The sequence below is a fragment of the Drosophila sulfurigaster genome, chromosome X (genome assembly GCF_023558435.1).
Source record: "Drosophila sulfurigaster albostrigata strain 15112-1811.04 chromosome X, ASM2355843v2, whole genome shotgun sequence".
NCBI classification, from domain to species: domain Eukaryota; kingdom Metazoa; phylum Arthropoda; class Insecta; order Diptera; family Drosophilidae; genus Drosophila; species Drosophila sulfurigaster.
Window position 1 is genome coordinate 23,420,711 of NC_084885.1, and position 22,134 is coordinate 23,442,844.

At 44.1% G+C, this 22,134-nt stretch overlaps 1 protein-coding gene across 1 annotated transcript; it reads right to left on the bottom strand.

Moving 5' to 3' along the window:
- Positions 1–1,932: 1,932 nt before the first annotated feature.
- LOC133849193 (dmX-like protein 2) lies at positions 1,933–22,086 on the bottom strand. Its single transcript, XM_062285101.1, is given in 17 exon segments — positions 1,933–2,173; positions 2,241–2,324; positions 3,206–3,339; positions 3,443–3,517; positions 3,586–3,655; positions 3,739–4,008; positions 4,069–4,153; positions 4,258–4,522; positions 5,817–6,182; positions 6,249–6,473; positions 6,544–7,593; positions 8,326–14,425; positions 14,427–14,726; positions 14,728–15,458; positions 15,527–15,675; positions 17,715–17,932; positions 21,845–22,086. Coding segments are annotated over 17 exon segments (10,410 nt in total). The 5' UTR covers positions 21,932–22,086; the 3' UTR covers positions 1,933–1,972.
- Positions 22,087–22,134: the final 48 nt, after the last annotated feature.

Sequence of the window (22,134 nt, forward strand, 5' to 3'; positions counted from 1 at the left end):
TTTCCTTTAACATGTTTGTGTTAAATGTTTTGATAGATTCGTGTTTATGATTGCTCTAAAACGAAAGATGCGTTAAGACAAGACATAAGATCAAATGAAACGAAATGAGAGATGACATAATGCAACAAATACAACAAAATATCTAACGTAACATAAATCAGACACAAGCACAATTATAATATCAAATTTGAATACAGTTTCCGTTAGGCTTAGTTATAGGCATACAAGCTATTAACTCATTTCCTCTTGAATAACTTGAACTGAAGCATTATTAAAAATTTAAATTTTAAATTAATTACTAAACATTTTTACCAACCAAAATGTTGGATTATTTCTTATTAATGTATTTTAGTTTTCGTTTTAAAATCGGCAAATTTATTTCAACTTAAAATTGATGAATGAGTCAGAATGAAATACTTAAAAAAAAATGATATAGGGGTAGTTCTTTGCAATTCTTCATAAGCTAAAATAATTTAAAAAATAAGTAAAGGTTATTCATTAGCACTAAATTTAGAACTAAGAACGATTTTAGGAACTTTTTCAATTTTAAGATAAAATTTATTTCCGTTCACATTCGTTAATTTTTTGAATTATCTGAAAACTGAAAAATAATTCCAAAATCATTCTTAGCTCTGATTAACGTTCTATTCAAAAGCTATACGATTAATTTTTACTCAAAACGTAAAAAAAAATATTTTTGTATATATTTTTTTCACTTTTCACGCTAGAGATGGGTAATTATATACATAACTGAATATGAAATAAACAAATATATAATAAAATATTATATTATATAGATAACTAAATATGAAATAAATGAAAACTAATTAGTTTCGGAAATGTTGTATTACTAATTTGGAATTGAGTGCTTAAAAGTAATATATCCATATACCTACCTTCAATAATTCCGTTTATCAGATCTAAAATACGTAAGTAGTATTCGATAAATCGTGGAAGAAGTGGAAACACAAATCATGTGTGTTTGTTGTTTGTAATACTTTTCGTTTTGTTGTTTATTTTGCACTTTATTTAGGTAATTGATTTAGGTATACATAGATCTTGATTGATTTAACAGACAAAATAGTTGCACAAAGTAAGTATGTATATATATTTAACACAAAGACATACACACACATATGCATATGCATATAATAGATTGTGTGTGTGTGTTGTATATAGAATATATAGAATATGTATTCCGAATAAGCATATCATTTATATCTCATACTGCAGAATGTCTTGTATATAATAATTAATAATTGATTTAAAGCATATAAGTAGTATGTATACATTGCTCGATCTGCGCAGATATATATCTACATCCGATCTAAGTATATGTATGTTTTTTTTTCTTGTTTTATATGTATAGGTATATAGTAATCATATAAGTAGTATTGTATGTATATAGTCTGTTTAGGAAATACTCATAGAATATAAACGAATTCGTTTTCGCACAATTTTTGTTGTAGTTGCATTTCGTTTTTTTGTTGTTGGAAAAGGCGACGAAAGAATATATAAAGATAAAGATAAGATATACATATATATATATATGTGTATATATACTATATATATATCGCATGTATGCATATAATAATGAAATATAATAATCAACGTTTAACAAACAAAAAAAAAATATATATGGAGTAATAAAATACACACACGTGTGCACACACACACACAACACACACTCCTCACACACACACACACACACACATCATACACTCTCTTTCTCTCTCTCTGGCACACGTGCTACAATTTACATAAAGTTGGGGGACAAACAGGACAACGAGAGACGTGGCAAACGGAGACGCGAACGTGGAGACGCGGAAAAAACAAAATACACACACACGGACACAATCAATGCACACACACAATTAATGCTTAATTAGTTACATCATAATGTTCTTTTTTGTTTGTTTTGCTGCCGCTGTAGCTGTAGCTGTAGCTTTAGCTGCTGCTGCTATTTCTTTGTTTAATACACTGAGTGCACAATGTTATCCTTCTCGACGAGCAGGCGCACCTTCATGCAGCCATCGGAGCCGCAGGAGAAGAGACGTCCAAATGGATCCACATACACCTGACTGACTCCTTGGCCAGTGTGCTTGAAGAAACCATTTTTGGCATGTTCGTGGGGGAACGTATTGATTAGCATAAACTGATTCATATCCCAGATCTGCAATGGAGAATGATCAAAGATGTAATATAGAAGATATGTGGAGTCTCAAGTTTGAAGAACTCACCTTGATGTCGCCTTCAATGGAGCCGGTGACAAAGAATTCCTCGTGGGGATCAAGTGCAATACACTTGATGGTGCTATCGTGAGCCTGTTGGAAGAAATTTACGTATTTTTTTTAATTTGAATTAAAGTTGAAATATATTTTATATATGGGTAATTCTCTGGTGAGAATCTGCAAGTTCAAGTTCTATCTGCTTTGGTAGACAATCTGGTATATTTGAACCTATTTGGTGTATTTCGAATGTAGTGCTACGGTATCAATATACCAAATACTTATAGCCTTTAGTACATTTTAGTTTATTTACCGGTATATTATTGTGTATTTTCCCGCTATGGTATATTTCGAATGAAGTACTTAATCGATGTACCAATTATGGTCTGTGGTATGTTTCAGTATTTTTGTAGTATATAATTTGGTATATTTCACCTCTACTTCATCGATATACCAAATAAGACTTTCTGTTTACTTCAGTATTTTGTCGGTATATAGTTTGGTATATTTTCTTACTATGGTATATTTCGATTGTATCACTTCATTGATATGCCAAATATGACCCTTGGTGTAATTCAGTATATTTTTGGTATATTATTCGATCTATTTTAAGAAACATACCGCACTGTTTTGCTTTTTTTTAAAATAGGTAGCGAGCACACTCGACTGTAGCTTTCTTACTTGTTTCTTGTACAGTATATTTTGAACGTACTACCATATCGATATACCAAATATAGCCTTCGGTACATTTTAGTATAAATTCTCATAGCTCTGGATTAGCGCTAAGAATGATTTTGAAACCAAAAATTAATTAATTTATATTTTATCGTAAGACAGCAAAACGTTGCTAAAGTCAATCTTAGCTATCTAAATTGATTGCTAATCCAGAGCTGCAAGAATAAACTTTACTTAATATCCACAATTGCCTCAGGAGACATTTTTTGCCAGAGTTTCCGCCACACTTCGAAGAGACTCACCTGATAGCGATGTCGCAGCGTGCGTTGACGCACATCAAAGACGCAAACATCGCCGCGTTTGCCACATGAAATGAGCACCTGATGCTGTGGCGCAAAGACCAGACACGAAGAACCCTGATCGTGACAGGTGAAGGCTACAAAAAGAGGGAGAAAGTGAGTTGCAATTCATGAATTTATTTTCTGAAGAAGTGCTCAGAGCACTGAGTTAATTCCTCAGCCTTTTGCAACTAAACTTACCAGACACACAGGACTTCTTATGCGGCAACAGAGTGTCCCAAATATTGATGTTTTTGTTCTCAGAACTTTGACCAGCTGCGAAGGGAATCAATTTAGATTAGTCAAGGGAATCCTTAAGAGGTGAAAACATCGCTTAAACTTACCGCTGGCTAACAAACTGCAAGAGCCAAGGAATACGAAATCGGAGAGCGCTTTATTGTGGCACTGATAGGTCTGCAAAGGTGAGAAATGGAATGCATTAGAAGATCATCCAGTGAAGATCGTAAGCTGAGGGAGATACTACTAGTACTACTCACAATGAAGGGTCGATTGTTTTGGGAGGCGATGCCCGCCTGCCACAAACTCAGGTTGCCATCGCCATCGCCGACGCCAAATTTGTTGCCCTGCTCGGAGAAGCGACAACGCGTCACCTTGGCAAAGGTGCCCGAGGTGCGGGGACAGCAAACCGGCTGCTGATGTCCCCATTCCCAGATCTGCACCGAGCCATCTTGGCCACCGGTCAAGTAGAGCGGCATCAAGGGATGTGCGCTCATCCGCTTCACATTGTCCACCTTGTGGCGCAGAACCTGAGAAAAGCGAAAGTTATAATGAGGGGAAGGAAAGAAGGAATACGGGAATAAACTCACCATAGATGTGCCGCGTCCCGACTGCGAAGCGCTTTGCGTGCTCACCGTAGCTTCACTGTACGTGGAGCCAGCTCCAAATTGAGCTCTAGACGAAGAGAGAGAAAGTAAAAGATTAGCAATTGCAGAAAACGAAATAAGTGGATCACAAATGGGGGGAGGAATAAAATAGGGAGAATGGAGAACACTCACTGCTCCTGCGACTGGATGATGAGGAAGGCGGAACTGTTGGTGTCCGCATCCTTGGACAGATTCATCATATCATAGTCACACTCATCCTCATACCAATTGGGCGATTCCAGCAGCAGCGAGATATCGAATTCCTGAATCTCGCGCGGATTCGCGAACGCAATCATTGAGGAGCTGTTGTTCTTCAGGCAGAACGTGAGTATCGATTCATGATCCTTGTGTATGATCCGAATGTGATCGGTATTCTCGTTCGTTGAATGCGATTGACCTAAAAGCAAATATCAAAAAGACAGAGACGAGCGATATTGATAGAGAGAGGGAAAGAGAGAGTGAAGTCGACGAATGCACAAAACAGTGTGTGAGAGCGAGAGAGAACGAGAGCGAGCGAGACACAGAAAGAGAGGGAGAGAGAGAGATAGGCAATCATTAGCATGCAGTTTTCTCGCAAACAATTTCATTTCCACTACTCTAATTGTTGTTCTTGTATGTGTGTGTGTGTGTGTGTGTGAATTAGAAATGAAGGCAATTTGTTGTTGTTGTTGTAGTTGTTGTTCTGTTTCGCTAACAAGTGTGACCAAATTAAATAAATATGTATGGGTGCATGCAATGTATGTGTATGTGTGTGTTTGTATGTGTGTGTGAGGTGCAGTATACAAATTAAATAAATTCCATTAGTGTGTGTGTTTCTTCGCTGTCGCAGGCAGAATACTTTATTCTTTTATACTTTTGTTTCTTCTTAAGCTTAAACTTAAAAACTGTTCAACTGTGTTGCATACTGTTATTGTTGTTGTTGTTCTTGTTGTTTTGTGCATGTTAACTAGTGTGTGAGCATTGCATTTGTGTGTTCTCTGTGTGCTGTGTATAGCGCGCGTGTGTGTGTGTGCGTGTTTGTGTGTGTGTGTGTTGCATGTACAGCTACTACAGCTACTGCTACATTCACATTGACATTGACAATTTTCGTATTTGACTTAGAAAATAATACAACTTGTTTTCTTGTGCAATTGCAATCTTATATATACATACATACATCAAATTGTACATACATACGTATTTACATTGCTTTCAAACAAGGTGGCGCCAAACAAGCAAATCAAAGCAGTGTTGCAAAGCAAAGCAGTGTTTCCACTGCTGCTGGGTCACACTGGCCAGCTGCACTGCGTTAAGCAGTGCTACAATACTGTCAAGCAGTGCAACACTGCTTAACTTGCCCGCGCCATTTAAAAAAATTGCTCTAAAGAAAATATATATATATATGTGTGTGTTGTGTTCTGTGTTTGCGTGTGTGTGTAAGTGTCCAAACCAAAAAAACCAAAATTAAAACTAATTAAAGAAATACCATAACGGCGAACAACTAAGGTGCAAGTTATGCTACTTATCTCATACAATACAAAAAAAAAAGAATAAGGAAAACAACAACCAAAAAATAATAATAAAAAAAAAATACTTGCAAATCGTATAAAACTAATTAAGGAAAGAAAAAATAAACGGGCAAAAAACTCGCGACGAGAATAAAAAAACTCAATTGCAACAGCAACAAATAAGAATGAAAAATGAATACCGACCTTCATCGGTCTCGTTGTCGTGCTGATGATGCTGGTTATGATGCGAGCTGCGCGTGCTCGCGTCCGAGCTCTTGCCAAAGATGCTCTTGATGAAGACCTCCTGTGTCGGCTCCTGGCGCACCAAATAGTTCCACAGCCGACGAATGGGACCCGCTGCCGAGCCCGAAATGAACGGTGTATTGTCCTTGTTCAGCAGCGAACGATACTTGTGTATGGCGAGGCCATTGATGCCGCTTTCCGCATAACAGCCGGGTATATAATGTCGGGACGGCGGACCACGACTGATCAGATCGTTCAATGCGAACTCCTGCCAGCGATTCAAGGTGCGCAGCACCTCATGCGACAGTGGACTGATCACAGGCAGATCTGTTCAAATGGTAATTAGTGATTATTAAAGATGGACTGCAACTCTTTGTGCTCTCTTTCCCTTACCTTGCAATTCGATGCCGGCGACTTTGACAAACTCTTGGATCTTGTGTGTGCTGTTCTTGATGAGCGCCAAGCGCAATATACTCCACGAGTAGGACATGGGATTGGCGTGCTCGGTATTGTCTTTGGATTTCAATTGCGAGCGACTCACATTGACATCATCATCATCATCTTCCTCCTCCTCGCCGTCCGATTCATGCGAATCATCCGTATCGTATTCATCGCAATCTGCAAGAGAAGCTCGTTGTGAGTAATTCAATTCGTTAGGATGCAAAAAGAGATAGAGAGGGACCGCTACCTGTATTGGTGGGCTTGGCCAGGAAGTAGGAGAGCATCGATGTCTCCGGGGGCATAAATTGTTCGCGATACGTCGGCTTGTCCTCCTTCATGTTGCTCGACGTGCTGTTCTGACTGAAGCTCCCCAGTATCTTCATGTTGAGCTTCATGCGTTGCTTCGTTATCGATGTCACCGTATTCCACACACTGTTCTCATCCTCTGGCTCGCCTCCTGCGACCAAAGCCTGCGACTGCACTTGCGTTTGCTGAGGCTGTGCAGCTGGCTTGATCAGGAGCTTCTTCATGCCGCCGCCAAAGAGCGTGGACCAAGTGTCGTTGGAGAACTGTTGACCGCTGAGGCGATACAACAGACGACTGTCACAGGTGGACAGCGAGTAGATGAACAACGCCATGTAGGTGGACACAAAGGACTCGAGCAACAGCACATTCAACTTGGGCACATCCTCGTCCTTTTCGCGTGCCAGAAGCGCTCGCAGATTGGTGACACCCGGCCACTTGGATGGCGTGGTGCAAATGCCCGCGGGCTCATCGGTGGAATACTTGCGACGACGATTGAACGCATTGCGACTGCCAACGAGATAACTGCACTCGAACGATGAATTGATCTTGGCAATGTTCTCGATCCCTGGGCTGGGATAGCCATTGAAGCTGGCATTGTTCACCACAAAACTCTCCGAATCGCACAGCGATTGATAGATGCAACTGGACAACGCAACGGCCAAATCGCGCAGCACAAAGATCTCGCTCAGTGCGCTCGTTTCGATGCCGGGGAATGGCAGCAGTTTGATGATGCTCTGCAGCATGTCGACAGTCTGCGATTGCAGATACTTGATGGGATCCGCAATCACCGTCTTGTTGCCCGCCACACATGCACTCAACAGCGGCAGGGTGGTGGGGAAGGGCAACGGGCTGAGCAGCTGCTGTTGCGTCTTCTCCTGCTGCAACTCCTGCAGCAATAATACTAATTCCATGCGCACCGAGGCCAAGCCACCGCCGCTGGCGCCGTGCAGCGAACAGTAGCTCAGTAGTGTTCGCAACAATGTCTCGTTGGCTGCAAAGGATAAAGAAGTTATTATATATAGTATTTCAAAATTAGGTCCGATGAAAAAAATTCTAGCTCTTTCCTCACAGGAATGCACAGCTTATGCAAGCACTGCTTGCTCAACAGCTGGCCGCTATGATAGTGCACAGGATTGTGTATGCGTACAAAAGCTAAAAGCTGCAACACAACTTTACTGCTTGCAATACGAGTATAAATTTGTTGCTTTAGTTTTTTCAATAATACCGCAAATATCATAAGCTATGTTATGTAAAAAAATGCAGTTAATGAGTAAATACTGTAAATATATGTAAGCGCTGTAGCAGTAACAGTTTCTACTCTTAATGATTTACTGACTGTGCGAATCCGCCTTCATAAAAACTAAAAGTTAATTAGATAATTATGGGGAAAAAGGTTGAAATGACTCGTTTATCATATACTGAGCTGCAATATTTACTTTTACTGAGAATTTGCAATTGTAGTTTCTATGTGACAGTCTATAATGATGTGTAGGATGATAAAGCTTTGTAACCATTCAAAAGAAATGAGGCAAGCAAATCGATTAAGCTGAATTTGCGGTTTGCACACATTTAAAATAATCACGTTTAGGTTAAAGGTAACAATTTACCAATGACAATGATGACAGACAGACAGAAAAATACCCCAGAAAAGTACTCCTTTAACATGTTCAGCTCGCATCTATTCCTAGTTTGAATCCCAATCCCAATTCCGATCCCAACTCACCTTTGAGCCAACGCTTGCGTTTGGCCGCCCGCATCACCTTGGCCTCAAAGTCCTGTTTGTCCTGCATGAGGATCTCATGGAGTGTCGGTCGCTCCGTGCTCGGATATATGCTGGCATTCATGTCCTTATCCTTGGCATCACCAGCATCCGGATCGTTGGCATCGTTCGTTTGCTCCGAGCTGCAATAGTTGCACAACTGCTTGAGAGCCTCCACCTCACGCTCCAGCCACATATAGAGCTGGTAGCGCAATTGGCCGCCATCCACCTCGAAGCCGGTGGCCAGCGTTGACAGTTCCTCCATGAGGATCTTTAGGCAGGCGACAAACTTCAGCTGTTGCGCCATAATGTCCATTTTACAATCGCCACCCGATGATGATTTACCCAGATGATCCAATGCTGCTGCTGATGATGCTTCTGGTTGCGGTGTTGCAGCATCATTATTCCGATCAAGCTGACCATCGTCAGCATCTTCTTCCTCTTCCTCGTCCTCGTCATCCCATTTGATCTCAAACTTGGCCTCATTGGCACTGCTCGAGGCAACAGGCGCACTCCAATCGAATTGTTCCGCCTGGCTGGGCGACGACGTCTGCCACTGATCCATAATGCCCGAGTTGATCAGCTCATCTTTGGCGCCCACCTGATGTTCCGAATCAGGTGCCTGACTGCCCGCCATGCTTGAGGCGGCGCCATCGTTGTCGCTTATCTTCATGGGCAGCTTGTTGAGCACCTCAAGCGCCAGGGCCGGACAACCGGACTTGAAATGTCCGTGCGCTGTGGTAAAGTACAATTGCCGCTCGATCGGTGTGATGGAGTCCTCCAATTGCAGCTGTTTATCGCTTGCCGCATTCGCGGTGGCGTTCCTCGATTCCCCAGCATAGCTAAAACCGGAGAGCACAACATGTGCGATGCGTTTCTCTTGCGCCGATATCGCGATGTTCTGCCGGATGAGCAAAGGATGTGTGCGCAAGTAGATGTAGAAATTGAATACATTCGGATTGGTGGCATGCGGCATCTCGGGACGCAACAGATCCTCCTCGCGGTAGCTGCTATGCAGATTGCCGACACCATTCAGGAGCAGCGTATTCAAGCTGTCCTGATACTTCTTCAGATTCCAGTACGTCATGGAGCGCAAGAACGGATCGGGATGGGCACGCGTCAAGTCGCAACGTCCCGTATCGATATCGGTGCCCAGAATGTGATCGTTGAGCAGCCGATGATAGTAACAGCCCTCGGCATCGCCCTCATACAGCCGAGCGATGATCAAGGCCAGCTGGAAATCCTCGAGCTTATTCATGCACACCTCGATGGCATCGTTGAGTGAATTGGCCAACAAAAAGAAAGCAACCGCATGCTCGAATCGTTGTTTACCGAGCAGCACAAAAGCGTTCTTCAGTGCCGCCTTGCGCCAACGATCCTCGGCGAAATTGTTGCCAAAGAACGTGGTCATCTTCTCGTCCCGCTTCGAACGGAACAGACCCCAGACCAAAGATTTCTTCTTCATGGCCAGATAGTAGATGGCCGCATCGAGGGGATCCTGTTTCAGCTGATAGGCACACTTGGCCAGCTTCTCGACGCAACGTCGCAGCGTATTGATGTTCTTCAGCCAATAGCCAACGCCCAGATCCCGTAGCGTGCCCCAACGCAAATCGCCCTTGGTGTAGCTGGGTATCAGGTTCAGGAGCTCCTCCTCGCTCTCCGAGTGATAGGCCCACACAATGTTCGCAGTGCCGACGCCCTGGCGCTGGAATTGCGCCCGCTGCGCCAGCGGCAGGCAACGCAACAAGTACGTAAAGTGCTTCATCGCCAGCAAAAAGCGCAGTCCACAATCATCCAATGAATCGGTCGCTTGTGCCTTGCCCGCCACACCGACGGCACCGCCGGCTGCAGCCTGACTCTTGCCCAGGTCGGCGGCAAACTTATCACTGAAGTCCGTATTGCAGGTGGCCACTGTATCGGCGAGGGCCAACAGATGCATCTGATCCAGCGACGACAGACCCGGCAGATGGGTGTGCGTCAGGAGACGCGACAACAGCTGTCCCTGACGTGGACCGAAATGCGATATCGATTGTTTCTCCGGCAGCGAGAGACGTCGCTCCTGACGCTTCTGTTCGCCATCGCTCAGCAGGTCGTCCAGATTGTCATCCGAGTTGTGCATATCGAAGAGCTCATCATAGTCCTTGTCACTCTCGGCCGCATGCGGTGCCTTGCCACCCAACTGCTCGCGATCCGCATTGAGGAGCACCCACAACGGCAGCGGCGGAATCGAGTTGATCTCCGCATAGTCCAACATCAGTTCCTCGGGTATTTGCGTTGTGCTGCCCCGATGCTCGGCCTGTATATTGCTTGTGTCCGCCGTGTAGCTAATGCTCAGCGTACGGGATCGCGACCAGCTGCGTTGCCTGGCCCCAGCCGCACCTCCTCCGCCACCGCCGCCAGCTCCACCGCCGGTGCTGCCATCATCCTCGTGGGGCAAACCGCTGATGGCACTGTTCCCGGTGCCGCTCATGCAACGCACCAGATGCGCCAGGATCGCCTTGACCCAACGGATCTTGCCGCAATTGAGCAGCTCCATCAGCTGCTTGGGATGGTATTGCGGCAGCACGGGACACGCAATGCGCGACGCTTGAAACAGCCCAAAATCGGTCATATAATCATCATTAGCGGGCGCCTCATTCCCACCGCCACCGAAGCCATCCGTGTGCTGTGCCCCACCGCCATTCATGTTGGCCATGCTGCTGTTGGCCGCCAAGCGACGTTTCTTGTCGTGCGACAAGAGTTGCAGATTGGCGGTGCTCACCTTGCTAATGAGCGGCATCGATGCGACATTCTTCAGTCGCAGCTGCGTCGACTCGTTGGCCAATGAACGCAAATCCTCATCGCGTAAATTGCGCGTATCGGGCACATCGTCGCCCATTGTGTTCGATCCCTGAACGGACATAAAGTGAGCGCCATAATGGGGCTTCCACTGCGAATAGACGTGCATCTCCGAGTCCATGGCCACCACGAGGATGCCATCGCGCACCCAACTGATTTGCATTGGCAGCGGCGGCAAACCGTCGGCGGTCTGCAAATCAATCTGTCGCAACTTCATCCAACGTATCTCATCAACGAAATTCGGTTGAGCCAAGCTGCTGGCCTTCCTTAGGATGGGACGATTCACCGAACGTGATTCCTTCATTGCCTTTATGTTGGCCTGTGCAATGTCCGAGCTGACAGGCGTATAGAGCAATATTTTGCTACCAACGGCAACCGTTAAGATGTGCGAGCCATCCTCCTTGGACACCCAATCCAATTGGACGAGATGCTTTTGCGTTAGCGGACACGTGTTGCCATTCTCCGCGATGCTCTTGCGCAACGATTGCAACGTACTAAAGCTGGGCACCGTCAGCAGACCCGAGACATTCGCCGACTGTTTGCCACCGACGCCGACGCCGCCGGTTGTCAACTCCGGTGTGGTTTCGCCACTGCGCGGTGAGCGACTCTCCGGATCGTGGGCGAAATTGTGCAGCACCTGATTCAACCGTTGCTTCTTAGCGAGCAGACGGCTATCATGCAGATAGCTCAAGTCGATGCCATGTCCGATGTTGATGCGCGGCAAATGGACGTTCTTGAGGTGAATGGTATCCTCCAGTACCCATTCACTGCCCCCGGAGCTTTCGCACTCGTAGATGGCCACACAGAGGTTGACGTAACGCGAGTCGGGATCACCGCGATTCGGACGCGTAAAACTCTTGCCATACTTGTAGGCACACGCAATGCGACCGGAGTACGCGGCACTGATGTTCAACGGCTGGCCGGGAATCTCGATCGCCGACTGTTGGATGCGACTGAACATCTTCCATTCGGACCAGTGATAGGCATCGGTGCCAATGGGTTCGCATTTCCAGAAGCGCGATATCGAATCGGAGCACGCGGTGACAATGATATAAGGCGCAAAGCAGGCAGGATAAATGCTCGAGCTGCTCAAATGCCCAGCAGCGGGCGAGGCGTGTATCACATCGACGCCCTCGGGCAGCGGCAACTCTTGGGTGCACACCTTCTTGGTGGTGATCGAAATGTGCGGTGCCTCGACTTGTGGACCAAAGTGCTCGGCTCCGGTCAATGTTTCGGCACCCTGAGACATGCGACGCGGCTGCTGCTCTTGCTCCTCGGTCTCCTGCGTCAGATTGCTGTCCGGCACATACATTGCGGTCTCGGAGAGGAACGAACTCTGCTGCTTCGAGCTGATGACAATGCGCCACATGTGGATGGTGCTGCCGCGCAGCGTCTTCTCGATGTTCACAATGTAGAACGGTTCCTCAAAGTCCACATTCCGTTGCAAATCGACAATGGCATCCATGTCCGATTCAAGCAGTGCATTCATCTTCGGTTCCTCCAAATCGTGCGCATCAATCGAGACGGCACGCTGTCCGCCTGTGATCAATTGCGCCTGGAACACATGCAGGAACTGTGTGTTCTGCCAATCGTGTTTGGCATCCGATATTGCATCCAGCTGCAGTATGCAACCGGGACGTGCGGTCGACTGTTGTGAGACCACCTTGAGCTTGTCATGCAGCGCCGAACGTTGTGCTTTCAACGTGGACGAGGCATTCGAGATCATCGAGGACAACGAATGCGATTTGTGCAACGTATTCAAATTCTCCGAGCAACTAATCTCCGCCAGCAAAGTTCGTGCATCGATCACCGCCTGATAGACGCGCAAATTCTCCCCGTCGCTGGCCACAAAGCACGCCGACGGTGAGTTGCTGTAGCTGCCCAAGGTGGTGCTGGGCAACAGCGTGGGTATCCAGGCGACGTTGCTGAACGCCGATATCTCCGGCGAATTGATACGCGCCAGCTCACTGACTCCGCCCGAATGACACAACGGTCCGACGGAGTCGACACGCCACAATATGAGCTCCGAGCAAAAGCCCGTGGGCGTAAACACATCCTTGTTGTCCCCGCCATTGGCCGAACCCGTTGGGGAACCGGCGCCTCCAGCAATTCCGGCTCCTCCCATCGCTGAGCTGCCGGCAAGGGGTTGTTCGAAGGGCGACATCGGTGACTTGGCCTCGGAGTCGGGCAGATTGTGATGCGATGTGGAGACGAGCAGCGGCAATACCGGATGACAGGTGATGTCATTGACACGGAAACGATGTCCCGACGCACGGCTCACATGGCCGATGCTTAATACTTGTGTGAACTTCGTCTTGAAGGCGAACGTCAGCTGCCACAGATTGAGCGTGCCGTTCGAATGTTTCGTGACCATCGACACCGATGGCGACACATTCAGCGGAAGTGCTGACGCCGCTGTGGCGCCACCGCCAGCGGCACCCGAATCCTGTGAGCTGCTCGCCGCAGCGCTGCGTTCATTGGCATCGCCACCGTTGTCGTCGTTATCCTCATCGGGTTGATCGACATCCGGCTGTTCGCCATCCTCGTCGTGTTCGTCGTGTTTGTCAAAATGCTGTTGATCGCTGCGCAACGAGTTCTGATCGCTGCTGCCGCCGCCGCCACCGCCTTTGTGGAACTCATCCTTGCTCCGCACATTGTTCGCAATGTCGCGGAAGGCCAACGGATGTGTGCCCGTATTGAAGAGACTAACCGTTGTCGACATCGACATGGCATCGCCCAGCGGAAATGCCGAAGGTATGCGCGTTGAGAACGACACTTGCGCCTGACGATACGAGCCCGGATAGTAATCATCGAGCCACTCGATCACCCAGATCAAATAGCTGCCATCAACGGGATGGATGGCAAACAGGAGATCGGGACTCTGATGCCAATCGCGTAGCAGACACTCGATCTTATTGTCCAGCGAATCGACCAGTTGGGTGATCGGATGCTGTTGCTGTTGCTGCTGATCGTTGTTCAGCGAATTCTGTGATGTGGTATTCGACATGGAATTCAGCTGGAGTCCGGCCGCTGTGGCCGCCGTATGCTGTGAATACTTGCTAAACTCTTCGCCGCTGTCATCGACCGAAACCGATTTCGAATTGCGCATAAATTGTTTCTTATGATGCCCGACGGCTGCATCATCGGGCAGATCAACACCCGCGGCTGCTGCTGCTGCTGTGGATCGTTCGTGAACGTTGCCATTCTCCTCGTCAATCACCTTTTTTGGTTAGCTCCTGGAGTATGGCCTCCGCTTGCAGCGTGAAATGCATCTCCTTGTTGTTCAGCCAGTGCAATATAAACACATTCTGATTGGTTGGATCCGATGTCTGCATCGACGGCACCAGCGGTATATCCGTTTCGGCATTGATCGACGCCGCCAAATGGAAATGCATGCCCGGCGTAACGCCCGACCCCTGAAAGCCATACGAATGGAAGTCATGCACGCTGCACGACGACGGCAGCGAAGGGATCGGTCCCTGATAGTTGCTGAAACTCGCCGGTGAACTACCAAGACCTCCCATCCCCCTGGCCACCTCCCGCAGCGCCTCCGCCACTTCCGGGACCACCGCCAGCGGAGCCAGGTCCATGAGGTCCACCGGGACCGATGTTCGCATTGGCGCCGGCCTTGATGTGACGACGCAAATGGAAACAGGTCTTCATGTGCTTGAGGCGCTGCATAAAGCGATGCTTGTGCCGATGCGTCCGAAACTTGGGGTTCTGCGAGGCCAACGGATCGTATTGGGTCATATTGACCATGCCATCGTCCGGCAGCACCGTCTCAATCCAGATGCGGCAAATGTTGTCCAGACACGAGGTCACCAGCATATTGGCCACCGATCCCTTGGGCATATATTTGCTCGTCTTGCGCCACACAATGTTCGACACGGCGCGCGGATGTGCGATGTACACGTACGTAAAGTTGAGCTCACCGCCAGCGATGCCTCCGCTGCCATCGTGTGCACTCGCTGGTGCTCCTTGGGAAGCTGCTCCTGCTCCTGTTGTTGCATTGTTGGTGGCCGCAGCAGTGCTTGTGCTTTTGGCTGGGAAAAGCACCTGCTTGTTCTCGTACCAGATCTTGACTAGACGATCGTTGCGCCCGCAGGTGGCAAAGAGCGTGCCATCGGGACTAAATGCCATGTGGTAAATGGGTATCGCTGTTTGGCACGACCAAATGTTCTCCCACGTCGACACATCATCCGTTTGCCCCGCCGCCGGCGTTTTGGGCTCCTTGCTCTCCCCAATCTCGAACTTGACGCCTAACAAAAAAAGAGTAATTTGGTAAGTTAATTTGTATATGAATTGGTATTTTTATTAGGCTGCTTACCAGTGTGCTCCTCCTCGGGCTGATGTGTGGGCGATTTGCTCTTCCAGAGCTGTATGTTGGTGCCACCGGTGAGCAGACGCGTGCCCTCCAGATTCCACGACAATGTCACCACATTCGAGTGGCTGGTAAACGAGCCCGTCTGCACCCATCTAAAGCGATCAAGAGAGCAAATTTACATCAGATTAGTGTGGGGAGTATAATGTGCATGTATTCAAAGTATAAAACAACAACTGTTGGCAAAAAGTAAGGAGAAAAGTTGAATCCAAACATCACGATCTTCAAATTACGGGCTAGTTCTCTTATTCTTAAGTTGGCAGGACTTTTAATGACATCAGAGCGAAATTTCATGATTATCAGTAACCAATTTATCAAAATTTGGTTTGCGCAACGAAATTTTTGGCTGCGGAAACGTTGAGGATGTTGCGAAAGGCCTTTTCTCGGAGAAAAATATTTATAAGTGGTACAAAGACTTCAAAGAGCATCGGAAACGTGGTGATGAATTTGAGCAAAGGAATTAGTGCTCAAAACTCGTCAGTTGATTGATAAGACAGCTTACTGATATGATCGGAAAGAGACTATTTGACATGTTTCGAGAATTTCAAAAAACATTGCCATAAGTGTGAAGGGGATTACTTTAAAGGGAATGAAATTAATTTAGAAGAATTAATAAAGAGTTTTGTTTACAAAACATTTCGTATTATAATATAATCTTTCCTTTCAGTGCAAAGAAATTAAAAAATTGCAATTGCACTCTAATTGCTTCCAAAATGTTATGAAAAGTATTTCGAAAGTACAACATTTAATATGTTTAGCTGCCTCAAACACTTGGCTCTGCCTAAACACGCTTTGTCATATCTAAGGCAATCATACTTAATATGCATTACCTACCTACCTACCTCATTTCTGATGTCAATAGCCAGCTTTATTAGTCTCGAGCTCTTAACAAGTATTAAAGCCAGCTCAATACTCGATATAACACACAGATTAAATTCGTTTTTGGGTTGCATAACGCGCTCTTAAAATCGAATTATGAGCGTAGTTTTAACACTCGTGCTTCGTTACGATTATTCTCTAAGTGACTCACACAATATTAATTAAAATGTGCACTTTATGATGATAATCATAAACATGCACTGTTAATAGTCATATTTTTAAACAAATCAAATTAATTCTCATACTAAAATACGAAAGAGCATTTTTAGCGAAGTTTCTTATTGTTTGACTTTTACCTTACCACTCAGGAATATTAGTTTTTAATTTTAAACTACATAATCAAATGGCTAATATACTTAATATCATCTGGAAAGAGGCTCTTCTGAAAGCTGAAAACTTCTACTATTTATTTTTCCAATTTCCTCACGCTGTCATAATAACGAATTGAGAGCATAATTTGGATAAACTATTAATAATGACGAGTCGCTGTTGTCGACTGTTCAAGCGGTAAGATTGAGAGCATCACGAATAGTGATCGGGACAGGAAATATAACGTGTCCGTAGTTAAGGAAAGAGTGGAGCATATCCTCTGTGTATGCTCTGACTCAGACTGAAATACCTTGAATCCCTGTGTCTAAACAATCTTCTTCTAAGATAAAACCAACAACTACGGACCTCCACTAGTCTATACTCCCTCCCACTTAGGGGCAGCCCTGGGTTCTGCCTAAGATCTAGTAATGTTCGAGTTTTATCTTAGGAATATAGTTTTGAATTTTGAACTACATAATCAAATGATTATTATTATTACAAATAGGGTTTCTCCTGAAAGATAAGGAATGCGGACTCTACTATTTTTGCAATTTCCTAACGAGGACATAATTTAACTTATTAAATGGTGTTTACAACTCGATTATCCTTCTGTCACAGAATAATCATATTATTTTCATTGTTATTATTTTATTGTAATAACAAATACGATTTCAGTCTCTATTGCTATAAAAAGTTCGTTGTTCTTTGCGGCTAATGTTTAAGGTGGATTACATTCTGTCATCTTTGCACTTATTCTCGAAGTGGATTAAATTCTCCCTTCATCTTTCTTTGCACCTAATTCTCAAGGTAAGTTCAATTCTGTTGCCATTATTCGTTGCACCTAATTCCCGAGGTGGATTCAATTCTGTCGTCATCTTTCTTTGCACTTTTTCTCAAAGTTGGTAATAAAATTCTTCCGTCATCATTCATCTTGAGCTGCACTCACCTGTAGTCGAGAAAGTGTGTGTTGTGCTTGCTCGACTCAATCACCGGCGTCGGCTCAAAAATGCATATCTTATTCTCATAGGCAGCCGCGATTTTGCCCGTATCGGTGCTGCAGTCCAAGGCGGAGATCTTCACATAGCCATGATTGGCGCCCGGTATGATTTGGACGCGTTCAAATGTGCTCGCCAGGATGACCACATTGCAGCCAGCCGCGTATGCCTAGAAAAAGTAATGAAAATAGAACCACAATTAAATCTTATCAATTCATTCACTTTTTTGTTTGCTTATCTGTTTCGATTACGCTTATGATTTGGCAATAATGTGGCGAGGATTCAATGATGATGATTAGACCCTTCTTAATCTACACCTTGTCAGCTGATTTAATAAATATAATAGCTTGTTTTTTATTGACGACTAACTTATCGGGGCAAGAGGCATAAAAAAAAATGTGTCATTATAATTATGATTATACAATAAAAGTAACCATGGAGTTGGTTTAAATGCGATAAGCTAATAAAATCAAATGTCAATTGATGAATTTTTATATTATTGGCACATTAATTCATTAGCCATATTTAATGGAATTACCTCCAAATCAAAGAATCGAATAAAGATTGCATAATATAATAATTATTACGTATATTTATAATATGCCATCGATTGCCTGGCTAAAGCTATCTGCCTAGGGCTCTGTGATTGTGCAGTTATTGATTATTTCATAAAAGGTGAGGAATTAATATGATGACAACGGTAATCTCAGTCACAACAGTTGATGGGGTTTTAGTTGGGCAATCGCAGGAATTACTTATCTACCAAAAAGGATTATGGGTGTTCATTTCGTTTTTATCATCAATTCAAATGCATAAGGGAAGTTATATTGAGTAGAATATATAAAAGATATATAAATGAAAGGCATCATCATCACATCATGACGATAATGTTAATTGCTTAAGTAAACATGAGAGACCTAGGTCAAGCTACAAATTAGAAAGGTAGTCTATGGAGAGACTGCAAAGACTTCTGGCATTTTTCGAGGACCCCCCAAGAGAATAAGCTTACCGAGTCACAAATTGGGGGATACGTAAATTTGTTTGTAGATTCAATAACCCACTAGAATGTAGGCGTCAATTGCGGAACCTCAATTTAGTTTAGGAATTTTGAATTGATTCCGGATCGCACAGGAAAGAAAGGGTTTAAACAAACAAACATGATACACTCCTTTCTTTTCCCCCCTAAGCTAAGTCTTTTCAGTCTTTTTCTCCCGTACATTCTTCTACTTTTCTTTCGGCTATCGCAATGGTGACGCCAATCAACGACAGTCTTATCTCTAAGTGAAAAGTGTGTGCAAAAAAACATTTGCCCAATTGTGCGGTTATTTTCTTCACAGAAATCAAATATACCCTGTACCCCATAGGGAGAGACAAATGACACTATGCAATTCATGTTAATATAGCATTATTTACTATAATCCATCAATCAATTTGATAATTCTACTTTTTGTTCCTATGTCAACTATAACTTGACATTGAAGAGATTAAGAATGAAATTAAAAATAGCTGAATTTTATAGATAAATAGTACTATTTTCTAATCCATCAATCACAATTGACAATTTCTACTTTATATAAATGAAAATTATCAAATAATATAGGGTATGCTGTTAGTTGAGAGTTAAGAATGAAGCTTAGATATAAATCAGATTTAATCCAGATGAACTATTTATGGGACAGAATCGTGAGGAATTTCATAGAACTATTTAGATATTTTGGTTAAAGCAATTTGTAGGGTATGCAGGTCGTTGAGCTTTTGTCAGTGCGCAATGCAAAAAAAAGAAATGTCAACACGAAATTCCGCCGCGCCGCTGTCATAATATTTATTGCCGTTGCAGGGTATTGCTTGCCTTTTGTGTGCTTTGATTTCGTTAGTTTTAACTAGAAAAATTAAGGTACACATATTTTTTTTGCTAGTTCTGGTTTTCTCTGATATGTACATTATCTCAAGTGTGTGTGTGAGATGGCGACGAAGGCGATTAAAAGGCGACAACAGCAAAACCAACAACAACAACAAGAACAAGAACAACGATATCGCTGCGGACATTTCTTATTTGTGGCTGACGCAGAGCTGATTGCTATGATACTCTATTGGACTAACTTGGGGACATGCGACTCCCAACCACCAGAGCACGTCATGGCCAGATGGCGCCACTGTGTCTGCGTACGTGTGAATGTGTGTGTGTTTGTATCTGTTTGCCAATGTGCTTGTGTGTGTGTATGTGTGTTTTGTCTATTTTCAAGTTCAAACTATGCCCGTGCCTAGTTGTTGTTGCTTTGGCTGCTGTTAGCGGGCAGATAGAACATGTCGCAACGTGTTTATAAATATTATATGCAAATAATACATACATACATACACTCGAAGTCATACTAAATAATATAACAATTGAAATGATAGCATTTTAGTTAAATAAAAATGAAGGGGTGGCAATAATGTCAACACAGCGGGCGGCAGCAAGAAGAAGCAGCTCATTACAGAAAATAATGCAGATACATACACATACACACACACCTACACACACAGCTGTTGGCTTTGCAAATGAATTTTTCACCAAAGGGTGTGCGTGTGTGTGTGTGCAGGGAACACGGGACACTTTTGTACTATAAGTTAATTATGCTTGTGGCTTTGGTAAATTACACACACACACACACACACACATCGCGAAAAGAAGAAGAAAACAGACCTCAGGCGCTATAGCGGTAAACAAATATCAACGCAAACACAAAAACTGTGACTGCGACTGCGATAGGGGAGGGGAAGGGGGAATGTTGGCGGTTAGTAATTAATATTTGATATGTACGTACACACACATACACACAGGCACTTGCATATACAGCATGTATGCGATCATAAAAATAAACGACTCCAGTACACCCAATAAGAACCCCCGCCGCCCCCGCCCACATCTCCTTCTCGCGAGCACATTATATTTGCGTGCTCACGACAAAAAAAAACACATTTTTTTGCAGCATTTTATGGGCCGTGTATAATTTATTTGTTATTGACGTTTGGTTCGTCTTTCCCAGCAACAAATAATAATTTGTCTCCTCTGCTTGTTAGGAATAGGATTTTTGCTGCAGGCAATAAATAATCTACACACTCACACACACACCTGCATCAACCGTGTATGTGTGTGTTTGTGTTAGTGTGTTTATCGAATTTAGGGCATCAAAGGCCATTTGACCAATCGAATGCTACACACACACACACTCGCATACATTCGTATGTATCGCAATGCATGCGCGTGTGTATGTGTGAGTGCGTAAAGGCAACGTGAGAGGCTTGTTTACAGCCACACACACACACACGCACGCACACAACAACAGCCAGGCACTTGACCTTTAAATGTAATTAATAGCCCACAAACAAAAAAACATGTTAAATACACATTCGATTTCAAATGGAAAATTGTTGTAAGAAACAAATAAATTTACCCCTACTAAATAATACAAAAAAACACAAAGTGCAAATGAAAAAACAAAAGTTCTCAAACTCATCATTCGCCTTTTGCTTTTGATTTAATTGACCACACAGCAGCAGCAGTAGCAGAGACAGCCAAGCATCACATTTATTTATATGTGGTCACACACACACACACATTCGCACACATACTCAATATAAATGTACAAGTACGAATATGTAAATAAAAACATTAAAAATCCCCCAGTGGCTGTGCTCTCTGATCGGAATTGGATATTCCAATTGGAATTGTATTTTTTTGCGGAACACCAAAATGCCAACCAATGTTGGAAAATGTGGTACATACTACACACTCACACACATAGTTTTGTGGGTACCCTTATAGTACCTAACGTCGTTAGTCGCCCACATACATACATAGCTTTGTACATATGTATTTGTACGTACATTATATACTTTTGCATGACTGTGTCGCCACTATTTTTCATAGTATGCGTGTGTATGATAGATGCGTGATAAAAACGAAAACGTACAACAAAAAAAAAACGTTAAAATCAAATAGAAATGATAGAGCGAACAAAAAAATTGAATACTTGGTTGACTCGTTCAGGTACAGAGTATAGAGTAGAGTGTGTGTAAAATCGTAATATTGAATTCTTACTGTAAAAGGTATGCCTTCCACGGAGCCAATTGCGAAGCACCGGTCACCTGCATTGCAGGCACCGCTCAGTATTTGATGACAATTCATTATTGTGTTCTAATTGGGATATCACATCACAGCGCACAAAGTAATATTCTTGGGTTCTTTGGTTTGGTTACTAGCACGATTTTTTCTTTGTAAAAACGACAACAAAGTGGAGTGACATTACATAAAAAATGTAGGCCAGATGGACGCTAGCCAGCGTGACCAGCGCGCGCGCATGTACGAAATGTACTAATTTTGCACCCACA